Here is a 13,177-nt window from a genome sequence, read left to right as displayed (position 1 = left end):
TGTAGTATAAGCTCCGGGAAGCGTTTCCGGAGGTAAAATTGTCTACTAATTTTTTCACTTTGTTGGCGCTAAATACCTCACACACGTTACTCAACATAGTTACGAATGTACCCACGTGCGACGAGGGGCGCTGATGACGGCCTACGAGCAGGCAGAACAAGACAAGTTTCGTTCGGTACCACACCACAACATCAGCAGACTTGACACAGGGAATCTGGAAACAGAGCCTAACTTATCATCTGCCAGTATTGGTGACGCCACGAATTGACCGATTTCCCGCTTTCGGACGGTCGGACGACCCACCAATTCGCAAGCCATCCGTTGCGAGCGCCATCGGCAGGGCCGCACTGCGAAATTCAAGCGCATATCGGCGCACCACAGTGCGAAATCAACCCCAAAGTGTTACGTAAACACCCGTCTGCGGGAGAGGTGCATGAACCAATTCTTGCGCTTCACTTCGCACCAACACCATTGACGTCTGTGTTTTTCCTGCAGGTGAGCTCAGGATTATATTTCAAATTCACTTTCCTGACCTAGAAATGTTTGCATCCCATTTTATTCGCATAAAAGTACACTTAATCCAATCGAGTCAAGCGAGCTAAACGCAGAGGTCTTAATAGAAAAAAAATTGGCACTAGCGAAAGCGAATCTATTTTTTTTTTAATTTGTTCCCACACGTGCCCTATTTGAAATGTTAAAATTTTTAATTGAGATTTTAATTTTGCTTTCATCGTTTTATTTAAAATTGCACGGATTATTAGAAAGCGTAGGCCGGAGAAACAATGCACTGCTGTGAATAATAGCAATGAAATTTTCACTCACTGTTACATAATCACCATTCAACTTTTCTCACTTTTTCTTATTTTAATGCAGTTTTTGAGAGACTTCTTATTTAAAATTGTTAAAAGCTTATATTTTGAATGAATAAGATCATAACCTCGGTTTTTTAAGTCAATCTACGTGAACAATATTAGAATAATTATGTAATAATTATGATAAAAATGTAATTTTCTCAGTAAAAAAAAAAAATAAACACGATTGAGTTTTAATAAAAAAATGAAATTAAATATTTCCTAACCGTTTTGGAGATTTTAAATAATTTAAACATTTAATAATTAATGCTATCAAATAATTATTAAAGTAAATAAGATAATATTAAAAATTATTTCTTCTTGATGATCGTTTCTTGCAACCACTTGCAACAATGAAACTTTTATTTTGTCAAAACCTTCAAATCACTGGTTGCTAACCTTGAGAACAATATTAGTCCACAAGAAACAACAAACAAGAGAATTTTGGAGATTTTCATATCCACAACTGTTCATTCTCCTTGCTATTAAAAGAATTCAACATTTTAAATCAGAATGAAAAGAAAATCCCGTAAAAGAGTGAAAACCTTAGGTTTAAATTTTTTCATAAAATATTTTTCATTTGAAGCGTTTTTAGTGAAAGCAACACCTCATTTTGCAGTTTGGAGCAAAATATTTGGTTTCCTTTTTCTGTGGACAGAATATCGACGGTTTAATCTTTCTTAACAATTTTTTTATAGCTGACTATTTTTCTTCATACAATAAATTATTTAAATTCAATTTTTGATTTTTTTATTACTGAAAAAAAAATTTATTGTAAATCTGAGCACAATTATTATCATTTCTTGAACGAGAAAAAAAGTTGATGCACTTTTTGTTTTACAAGTCAATCCACAAAAACCGGTCAAAACCACCTGACCAGCACCTGACAGCGTATAAAAGAATCAGGTGGACTTACTTTTAGTGGAGGGCATTGACTGGTGCATTGCAAATGCCTATCTGTTAATGAAAATTAGTTGCTTCAATTGTACAGTAATTATTTCAAACGCAGTATGCAGCATTATGTAATAGTGGCGAAAAAACGTGCAGTGTTGAGAGATAAGTTTTTTTAAGAGACCAGGTGACGTTCTGCATCAAGAGACTCAAGAGAGCGGGATGCGCTCTCGTGACTGCTGCTCACGTGTCGGCGCTCGCCAGCCGCCTCGTTACGTAATCGCCTATAATAAAATTGTGTTACACTACATGTGAACCTAATTTGAGTCTGATTTTTTAAGTAGATCGGGAAGTTAATAAAGGGAGTTTTTTTTGTACAGTTGTCAAATTTTGTTGAAATGTTTATCACTTCTCCGCGTGAATTTTTATCAGGGATAATTTTAAATCGTAAATGATTGTGAAATCTGCTATTTAAGAACAAGGTCTCTCTATATTACTTTAAGTGTCATGCTATATTTTTGCATCATAAAAAATATGAAAAATTGAGAGACATTAACGTTGGACCAAAAATATCAAGCAGCTCGCAGTCGGACATAAATTAGCCTTAAGTCGTCGTGGGCTGAAATATGAAATAAACTACTTGGATTGAATAAAAGCTAATAGTTTCAGAACAGGTTTCTCTTGACGGAGACGGTGATGGCGGGCATACGGAATTAAGGATCACTTTTTTTACTTAACTTGTTTCCGCTGGTTTTACATGATCTTAACAAACTGTTATCGCTCACATCACCTTTAAATTGAAAATATTCTACCTCTGTTTTAACCTTAATCTGTAATTTATTAGAAAACTGAGTACTAATAGGTGATTATATAACCATGCAGGCCAAATTTTGATTCCAATTTTTCCTCATATTGTTACTCCACGATTTTAAAGATATGCTTCTATTTGGTTACGTCAGTTTCTTCCAGAAATCGCTAAATTTTATTATTACTGGGTGAGAACGTGGTGAGATATAAAGTCGTGTGTCTGCAAATCACGTGTCTGTGAATTATCAGTTGAGCGGCTGTCTTCCTATCTTAGGACCTATTATTCACATGGGATTTGTGCACGCATGTCAACCAATCACGTTTTGTTTTGGGAGGGTGTGAGTCTACAAAATTATTGCATTAACGAGTAAACCATCAGATTTCACCTCAAACTGTTACATAAGAGCATAGAAATTTTAGTAATTTCCAGTCATCCCAATTGAACTGTTTACTTCTTCGCTCTTGATTGCGTTTGATTTATAATTATAAAGTCAAAATTAAAAATAAACCAATTCAAACTGGTATCGTAATTAGCCCTGTAGAAAAATTCCTAAATGTTAACAAAAACACCCATCACATTACTTTTTACTTTCCATGTCGATTCAGGTCACTTATCTTCTTTTGTAATAATAGTTGAAAATTCAGATTCCATAGTTCATTTTTAAGATAGACAAGCAAGCGAGGCGCAGCACCAACTTATATAAGAATTTCCAGGAATTTCCTAATCCTATATATTATCTTTTGCTCACGTGTTGCAAAAATTTTTCAAAACAAATGCGTGACCAAAGAACATTTTAACGTTAAAAAGATTCCTCATTGATTTTTAATAAATTTCGCACACAAATCAGAAACAATGTCGGGCAATTATCAAGTTTCCATCTTGCTTTTTCCACGTCAATCGTGCGAAAAGTCCATCTTTATTCCTCTGCATAGGCAATTGCATTTAGACGATTACATAACCGAAGCAACGGACCGTGTGTTGCGCGCACCCTCCTATGTTACATAATCATCACCACGGCGCCTGTACCGCGACTTCGGCTTTTTACTTGTCAGTGTATAGTTCTCCTCTTGGGCGGTGAGACGAGTGCTGGATGCGCTCCGATTGCATTCCCAGCGCGGTATGAAGTGGAAGTGCCTTGTTTACGCTCAACTCGCTAATTGTTCCGATAAAGATACGCGGGGATTGAAGCTGCAAGTACAGAGCCTGAAATGCAAGTGAGCTGACCTTTTCCCTAGCCTGTGGAGTTTTTCCTCAGATAAGTAGTTAGTCAGCAAGAATCGGAGGCTGTTGAAAAATCCCATTGACTTCTAACTAAGGAATTTTGCTCATTTTAATTAATTTTAACAAAGGAGCTTCATTGCGTATAAAATTTAAGGAAGATGATTTGTCATTAGCAAGGATTTTATATCTAGATTCTTCTTCTTCGTGGAAGATTTATAGCATAATTATGCAACGCGTTATGTATGAATGTTATGTAACAATTTGATATAAATTTCCGCTTCCTCGACTTACAATCTCGCTAATCAATCTTCATGCTGTAGGCTTGTATTATTTTAAATAAATCATTATATTTGGACGAAATTGAAATTTGTAAGGTGGTTCTTAACTTAATTCTTCTGACTTCCATTTATTTTATGATTTGAAATGTCACAATTGCAGCGGTTAATATTTTGTTTGTCTAAAAGGTTCAAAGTTTAAAGTTTAAGTTCAAAAGCCGTGTGGGGGTGGGGGTGTATTTAATTGAAGCTCACTTATATTTTTATTAGGTTTATAACTATTTATTTACGCACAGTAAAAATTATTTAATTGAAATAATTAATAAATACTGAATTTTATTATAAAAATTAAATAGATGCACAATATTCAGTTCAAATTAAAAATAATAATGCAACACTTGTTTACTTACCGGTTCAAAACTTTTATAGAAAAATCTTTTGGTAGAGGGGAATCGTTGTTTGAACAGATGTCCAAATTTCACTTTATATTCCATCTTAATCCGTTTTTTAAACGTTTCATGGTAATAGACGTAATTTTTTTATGCTTTTTTAATGTCAGTCCATTCAAATTTTTCTTGGGAAAAAAAGAAAAAGGTGTAATCTGCATACAATGCTGTTTTTATGATAAATCCTGCATCATTTGCCAGATACAAATTGCGATTTTATCATTAATTTACTCGATTTTGTTGGGTCCATGGATTTTTGATGCACTCGCAAAATTGAACTAATTGATTCAGTTTTATTTACGTTTTTCAATTATGCACTCAAAGAGTGGAAGCAAAAGTAATGAAATCATGCTTTGCGAATTTTTTCAGAGCATTTGACCAAAAAAATCTTTTAGTTCTAAACCTTAGAAGATAAAATTTATCGATTATGTATAAAGAATTTATGAAAACGGCGAGATTTCTACTTATCAGACTAGTTTTTGCTTCTTTGAATCATCAATCAGATTTTAATTATTGGAAAGTTGCCAATTAAAATGGAGGTGCCCAAATCATGTGACTCTCAGGGCCAACCTGTCGTTGATCGTTTTTATTGTCAATTTCTATTTTTACACTTATATAATTTGCATCAGATCACGCGCTTCGGTCTGTCCTGTAAAATTTTGCCGGTGTACTCAGTGACTCGGCTGTCCCAGCCAGAGCGTATCCTGTGACACTTTGGCTTCATCAGTTCATCGCAGTCCATTATCAAATTGAAAAAGTCGCCACAAAAGAATCATGGGCATTGTTACGTCGCCGTATTTTTGGTAACACAAAATGTAATTCTATATGCCCTATATGCATTTATATATATTTTCTCCCGTGTATAATAGTTTAGAAATTATGGTTCAACACTTGCATGCTATTTTCAGCAGCGGCTTTTGTCCAGCTTGAAAATAAGCGAATGCATTGTGGGGCTTCGATTATTACTACACTTGGCACTAACCGTGTTATGTAACACTTAGCTGACCAAAATTATATAAAATAGTAAGCTGCGTGTGATCTAAGCACGCGTGAAATAACTTGTATGAAAATTGTTTTGCAATAGTAAATTATTCATCGTGAACACATCACAAAGACTCGATAGAAAAATTTTCTAGTTCAATTTCACTGTAATACACTTGCATAAAAACGAGCACCCCTTTTATCAAATAGGGCGTTCAATATTGCGTTGATATATTAACACGTCGCGTCTCTATTGTTAATGCAGACTGCAATAAAGATGGAAAGAGAAAATGACTGATCGACCTTCCTCAATGTCGTTGCCTTTTGAATAACTTAATAAACTGTTGTCTTACTTTCGAAAACTTAGATAAGCAACAGATTCATAAATTTACAATTCTACGCAGATTCTGCGTCATCTAGTCTGACCTACATTAAACCGAACTTTTTATTGAATATATTTTTAACCATAAAAACAAGTTGCAAAGGACAATTGTAAATTTTTTAAATGTTAAACACTGCAATTTTTTTAATCCAAAATACACGTTGGAATTTTTATCTGAAAAGTTAGAATCGACCACTTCATCTCAGTTTTTTTGATAAGTAATTAATTATTTTATTTAAAAGGTCCTGACTTGGTCATTAAAAACAAATAAAAAAAAGGTTAACAACTGTAGAAATAATAGTGTTCTTTTGTTGGTCAGATTTTTTCGATGAAAAATTTATGTCCAATTTGAGCAGTTAATATTGACTCTGTCAGATTTTACAAATACATTGACTTCTCTAATCCAATATTGTCTTTGTTATTTGCAGGCCAACCCAGGCTAATGGCTTTGTTCCTCGGTCAGCGCCTCCAGTGCCTTTCCACCCTGAGCCATCTCGACTCATTTAGCAGCGCAGTTGGCCGGTCGCGGAAAAACGGCTTCCATGAACGTGTTCAAAGTGCTGCTGCTGCAGTTGTTTAGACTCATAGTGTGGTTGCTGTTCCAAAAGAAAGCGGACCCTATCAAGAAACGGATCAAAATGAACGCGGTGGACGTAGCGCAGGACGCATTCAATAGCCGCAACTTCCGTCTTGCAGCTGAAATGTACAAGAAGTGCGTCAACGAAACAGTCCCTGGAAACCCCATGGCCAAACTGGACCTCCAGTTTGGCTATGCGGACTCTCTGGCCAACTGCGGCCGCCTCCGCGAGGCTGTTGCCGTGTACACATGCATTTATAAGAAAGGGTGCGCCCCTGAGAAACTGAGGCACTTGGCCACTGCCCTCATCGGCACTCTGCAGGCCGAAGGACCCCCTCTGTCTGCACTGCACTTCGACCCGCTGGCTTGTGTCATATGCGGAGGTGTGTTGAAGCAGCCCACCAGCTGGAACTGTGGCCACTGTGCATGCTTAAAGTGTGACCAGAAGCAACCAAGAGACAATCATTGTCCTAGGTAATTATTTTCAGAAAAAATTGAGGCGATCATTCTTTGGTGTTAATTTTGTTTTTAGAATATACATTTTTCAATTTACTAACTTTAAAACTAGAAAAACAATATGTTTGGCTTCAAAACATTGATTTCATTTGATTATTATTTATTTCTTTTTTTTTTTAATTAGATGTGGAAAGCCTAAAGGCCGGTCGCGTAAGGAGATCAACGTGTTAGCCAACAACCTTGTGCAGAAACTCTGGCCACATCATTTGAGTGCTGCAACCATAAGAGATGATGGCAACAACCTTTTTAAAGACGGCTGTCTTAAAGAAGCCTTAGAGAAGTACAATGCTGCTGATGAATTAGGTCAGTATTTTATCTCAATAGCTAATTTATACCTAACAGACTTTAAATCATTTTTCAGTCAAGGAGTATCCGTTAACGCTGGCCAACCGTTCCCATGTTTCATTGAGCTTAAGCAGAGCTCAAGCTGCACTGGCTGATGCCGAGACTGTGATAAAACGGTGGCCCCACTGGCCAAAGGTTTGAGACCTGATTAATAAAAACTAGAAAAGAAATCAATTTAGTTTTGATTTTCAGGGATACTTCCGGAGATCAATGGCATTGGCTTCTCTAGGCCGCCACGAAGAAGCGCTAGTTGCTTTAGCTAGTTGCATCGCCTTGGAGAAAAACCCTCATCCTTTACGACATGATTTGTGTTTAGCCCTACATCGTGTCTTAATTCCTTCCAACCGTTCCAAATCAACTCCTTTTTGGATAAAGAGACGAAAAAGGGCTTCCAGTGATTACGATGATAGTGGAGACGAAGACCTGCCTCAACACCAAGTAAGCCATTATCTAATTTTACTTGCAACTTTTCTAAAAGAAAAATCTTTCTTACAGCAAACTGAGTCAAGATCCCGCCAAAATGTTGTTCATGGCATAATTGATAGAGTACTTAAAGCTGCAGAGCTCTTAAAAAGTATTGCTATTTCTTTTTTAAAAAAATCATACTCACCTCTTTTTTATAGGTAATGCTAAAACTGACAAAAAGAACACTGAACTGCTAGCAAAACAGACTGTATGCCCTGCAGAGCCCATCGACTTTGAGTGTGTTCTCTGTAGCAGAACTCTTTGGCGTCCTGTGACCACCCAATGTGGTCATACCTACTGTTGGACCTGCTTGGATCGTTGCATTGACTACAGTCACCCATGCCCACTGTGCATGTCTCCACTCACAGAGGTAAGTTAAAAAATAATAATTAACCCAGCAATGTGGACAAATAAACAATAATAATAATTATAATTAATCTTTAATTTATTAGGGAGTTGCCGGAAATGAGAGGTCAGTCAGTGACTTTGTGGAAAAGGCTCTGTCTTTGTTGCTTCCTGAAGAGTATGAATTGCGCAAACTACAGGAACAAGAACAAACTTCCGAACCACACAGGAGGTGAATAAAATAAATAATTTGATGGAATTTTTCTTAATAAATAAGTTTTTAGGGTTCCAGTATTTGTTTGCACAACAGGATTTCCAGGAATTCCATGCCCCCTGTTTATATATGAACCTCGATATCGTCTGATGATTCGGAGAGCAGTGGAGAATGGAAATAGGCAGTTTGGAATGGCAGCTTATCTTGAGTCTGAAGGAAGGTCTGTGTTTTCTCAAAAGCCAGCAAATAAGACGAAAATATTATAATTGTTTTTTTTTTTTAGATATGCGGATTTTGGAACGATGCTGGAAATTCGAGATACTCTTTCATTTAACAATGGCTGCTCCATTGTTACTTCCATTGGTGTCAGTAGATTCAAAGTTCTTTCAAGGGGAGAAAAAGATGGCTACAACTTAGCTCAAGTAGAACTTCTAAAAGACGAGGCCATTCCAGAGGAAAGGCTGGAAGGTATATTTTCTTGTCATTATTTTTTCCGCTTTCTTCTAATAATATTATCCCTCAGTTGTTTCAGAATTGCATAATGAAGTTCGAGCAAGGGCCCAAACATGGCTGATGTCTCTACCCCAAAAAAGTAGATCCGAAATTGAGCAAACGTTTGGGCCAATGCCAGATATTGAGAGCGATTGGAATTCTTTGCCTGATGGGCCCCAGTGGACATGGTGGCTCATGGCAATTTTGCCTTTAGGATCAAAGCTAAAGGTAAATTAATTTTAAAATGTGCAGTTGTATTAAATTTTCTTCTAAAATTAGAAAGAAAAATAGCCAATTTTTGCAGTGATTAAAATCTCCCCTCTGCTTTTAGGTTGGAATTTTAAGCACAACAAGTTTGGAGAAAAGAATGAGGGCCATCAATAAAACTCTAGAGCACTTGACCTTCAGGGCTTAAAATTGTTAACGAAATGAGCTCTGGCAACGAATGTCGGAGACACTTCTTGTAAAAATTCATATCCAACTTGCTCTTTTCAGCGCATACTTGTAAACATTTTTGATAGTCACTAGTGACGTAACTATCCTATTGTGATGATAGACTCTGTGTTTTTTATAATTTAATAAGTTATTAAATTTGATCTTTTTTTATTTTCAAGCAAAAGGCTCACAACAATATGTAACTAATAAAATAATCTGCTACGATATACATAATTAAAAAAAATGCATTTCATTCTTAATTGAAAGTTTATACCGCCCTGCAATAAACTAAAAAAAAATGCAATTTTTTATTTAGTAAGTGGCGAAATTATGATAATAATGTGATAAAATGAAATTTTCAACTGTAGAACTTTTTGCAAACTACACTGTGCAGATGGTAGCACTGCTTTTTTAGAGATATGCAAGATGACGTCATTGGCATGCAAGCCCCTCCCAATTTTTTGACGTAAACTGGCTGATAAAAGTTTGTCACTGTTGATTCAGGTAAGATTGAACTTGAATTCTCTAACTTTTAACCCGCCGATCATGCAAATAATGCATTGAGCTATTGATTTCTAATTGGGAGCAGCGATGGAACTCAAAATTCACTGCCTACTAGGCTTATTTTCTTGTTAATCGGCGCTTACATGCACGCGTTGTACAAACTTAGGTTTCAAAATGGCTTCCTATTTATTATTGTCGCTTAATAATTGCTGCTGAATTTGACTGATTGCACTTTCAAACTCGAAATTACCTGCTCCTTGAGCAACTGAAAATCTTTACCTGGAAGATCCGTCTATTTATTAATCTGCGGACTTAACTCTTGACCGATTGTAATGATGGGCACCGGTCCCGTTTGATTGCCCAACTCGAACATGCATGAGCACCAAGCCCATCATACGAGGCCGTTATCGTCATAGGATGTGGTTCTAATTCCGCTTCGATGGATTTTCCTCAATTTCTGACGTTTATTTCCTTGCCCTAAGTATTCTCAATTGCTTTTCCAGGACACTTCTCGGACGACATGCAAACGATCAAGTGCGTAGTTGTGGGCGACGGCGCCGTCGGTAAAACATGCCTCCTCATATCGTACACTACCAACAAATTCCCTTCAGAATACGTTCCAACAGTGAGTATTTTAGCATCATAACTATACGAACTCTGATTTAAATATATTCTACAAAGATAATTGATATAAAATGTTACATAATTTTTTATTTAAATAATTTAACATTGACTTGAGAATTTCTTCCATGATCCAGTATCCAATACAACATAAAGTCATAAAAATTTCCTTGTGGTGTGTCATCATTTTAAAAGCTCGATCCTTTTAATGAGATAAGCATGATAAATGTGCTTGAGAATCCACTTCAGTCAATACATTATAGAAAAAATATATGTGTACATATTTTTTATTGAATTTTAGGTATTCGACAACTATGCTGTCACTGTCATGATTGGTGGGGAACCATACACTCTTGGACTGTTTGATACGGCTGGTAATTTAAATTTTTTGATGTGATTTACTTAAAAAAAAATTATCGAGATAATAATATGCTATTAACACTAATTTGGCTTTCAGGTCAGGAAGACTACGACAGGTTAAGGCCTCTTAGCTACCCACAAACAGACGTATTTCTTGTGTGTTTCTCTGTTGTGTCACCATCGTCATTTGAAAACGTCAAAGAAAAAGTAAATACATCACAACCAGTCGAGAGGATTTTCTAAATTTAAAATTGTTAACAGTGGGTTCCAGAAATTACACATCATTGTCAAAAGACGCCGTTTTTGTTGGTCGGCACACAGATAGACTTGAGAGACGACGCAGCCACAGTCGAAAAGCTGGCCAAAAACAAGCAGCGACCTGTGTCTTCTGAACAGGGTGAAAAGTTGGCAAAGGAGCTGAAAGCTGTCAAATATGTAGAGTGCTCTGCATTGACCCAGGTTAGTTTCTTGGAAGAAAGATCTTGATAATAAAAGTTTTTGAAGATTGCATATCTCAATTTTTATGTTTGTTATTCTTTGTCCGATGTTATTTCTGAAATTTGGTTTTTCCTTTTGCAGAAAGGGCTGAAGAACGTATTCGACGAGGCAATCCTGGCGGCACTAGAGCCACCAGAGCCCACCAAGCGAAGAAAATGTGTGCTTCTCTAATTTTATAATCCCACTATGTATGAACGGCAAGCAGCTGCAGAGTCACGTACCAGTATGTATTTTCAACTTTTATACCAGCATCGTACGTAAATCGACTCGTCAATTGATTAGTTATTCCTGAACCACCACTGAATGATTTTTTATGATTCGTCTAATATGCCGTGGAAATAAGCGAGTTCATTTTGTACTATTCCAATCAATTGCCGAGCAAAAATCAAGCAACCCAGAAGTTTCAGAATTAAAAAATAGCATCTTATAAAAATACAGTCTGCCGGTTGATAATCAGTTTCTTTCTTCCGTAGCTGTTCATTTGTTTTTAGTGCCTTTGAAATGCCACCTGAATTTACATTTAAATCTAATTATTTCTGAAGAAAACAAGCAAAAAGAGAAACAATGAGAAAAACATGTTAATCATTCCTAACAGTATAATGGAAATTACAAATAATTTTTTAAAAAAGTGCCTCACGCGTTACACTATTACTACTACTACATTTGAAAAATGGTTAAATCCTTGCTCCAAATCTCAAGTGCAACTAATTGACTTTGGCGTACGCCCACGGCACTTGAGATGTGGAACCAGCAGCAGACTGATTCGTCCCTCCAAATTAATTTCCTCGAGCGAATTTTCTTCAAAGTATCGTGTAATTTCAGCTCAAACTAAAAAAGAAAGTGACCCTGACGGAGTCGGCCAAAATCGTGCAACCCAGAATAAAATGATAAAAGACTCGCCTCTCAAATTTCACGTTTTCTAATTGCAATTGCTTCTCGATTCAAAGTTTGTAAATAAGATTTTTACTTTGCAACTAAGATTTGGCTTGCAAGGTCGGTTGTTACTCTTCTCATATCTCAAAACATCCATCGTCTGGTGACAGTGCACGATTTTGCCATTGTGTAAATAATATCAAAATTTTGAGGTGGTACCTACTAATTGGTGATAACTTGAGTATTTTTATGCCGAATTGGGGAGTTTCTAGGTTTAGACAAATTATACATTGAGCTCGAAATTATAAATATTCTCATCATCAAAACCAATAAGGATGAAAACGTAAATCTGTGCATTTTGTTTGCCTCTTTCTTTTGTTATTCAGTGCGTCGCCACCACGGCGGCGCCTGCCCAAGAATTTTTAACTTAAACCTACTCTTAACTTGTCAAACATGCCACAAAATAGTTTAGAAAATAAGAAGAAAAAAATTGAAAAGGTCAATGTCAAATTATGTTTTTGTGGGATTTTGATATGAGGAAAGAGGAATGTAATATTTATTATTGCTTAGTAGCTTTGGCGAGCTCGGCTCCGAGTCCAACTCGCGGGCTCGTCTATTGGTTAAATCAATTTTTCTCGAAAGGAGTGTTGCTTTGGTCGTCAGGTCTTCCTTTTAGTTTGGTGTATTTGTGCCAAAATTTTGGGACAAAACCTCAAAATTGCTAACACGCGCTACTTTCCAATGTGGCAGTTTAAACAAAAAAGTAATTAAGCAATTTATCAAAACTCAAAAACGCGGAATGAAATCCGCAATATGTATTGAGACCCCCTTCTTTCTGTCGCAACACTGCATTTCCTACAATAATTAAAATTGAAAATCGAGAAAATTAAAAAAAAAAAAAAAAAAAAACGCTGTAAAAGGATTGATATCAGCATTATTGTGTATAATAAAAATTGTGAAATAATGTATTCCACCACCCACTAGTTAAATGATAACTTTATAATTAAAATTAACCATGGCCATAATATGTGAACATGCGCATAAGTATGCTTAATTAATAAAATAAAGGCAAAAACA

At 36.1% G+C, this 13,177-nt stretch overlaps 2 protein-coding genes across 3 annotated transcripts; both read left to right on the top strand.

Moving 5' to 3' along the window:
- Positions 1-146: 146 nt before the first annotated feature.
- Positions 147-9,480, top strand: LOC132193049 (LON peptidase N-terminal domain and RING finger protein 3). Its single transcript, XM_059613414.1, has 12 exons — positions 147-495; positions 6,284-6,906; positions 7,073-7,251; positions 7,310-7,428; positions 7,486-7,731; positions 7,789-7,867; positions 7,917-8,128; positions 8,211-8,335; positions 8,388-8,537; positions 8,601-8,785; positions 8,841-9,037; positions 9,141-9,480. Exons 2-12 carry the CDS (start codon positions 6,398-6,400, stop codon positions 9,222-9,224), a joined length of 2,085 nt encoding a protein of 694 aa, XP_059469397.1. The 5' UTR covers positions 147-495; positions 6,284-6,397; the 3' UTR covers positions 9,225-9,480.
- A 183-nt stretch (positions 9,481-9,663) lies between these two features.
- Positions 9,664-13,009, top strand: LOC132193052 (cdc42 homolog). Of its 2 annotated transcripts, none has more exons than XM_059613417.1 (6): positions 9,664-9,748; positions 10,252-10,373; positions 10,671-10,743; positions 10,827-10,936; positions 10,991-11,188; positions 11,309-13,009. In XM_059613417.1, the coding sequence occupies exons 2-6, from the start codon at positions 10,269-10,271 to the stop codon at positions 11,396-11,398; spliced, it is 576 nt and encodes a 191-aa protein (XP_059469400.1). In that variant the 5' UTR covers positions 9,664-9,748; positions 10,252-10,268; the 3' UTR covers positions 11,399-13,009. The 2 variants fall into 2 exon arrangements, with proteins under 2 accessions (XP_059469400.1, XP_059469401.1); XM_059613418.1 differs by lacking the exon at positions 9,664-9,748 and adding an exon at positions 9,772-9,914.
- The last annotated feature ends 168 nt before the right edge of the window (positions 13,010-13,177 follow it).

This window comes from Neocloeon triangulifer, unplaced genomic scaffold (assembly GCF_031216515.1).
Source record: "Neocloeon triangulifer isolate White Clay Creek 2 clone unplaced genomic scaffold, ASM3121651v1 ptg000003l, whole genome shotgun sequence".
NCBI lineage: Eukaryota > Metazoa > Arthropoda > Insecta > Ephemeroptera > Baetidae > Neocloeon > Neocloeon triangulifer.
This window is presented reverse-complemented; position numbering and strand designations above follow the sequence as displayed.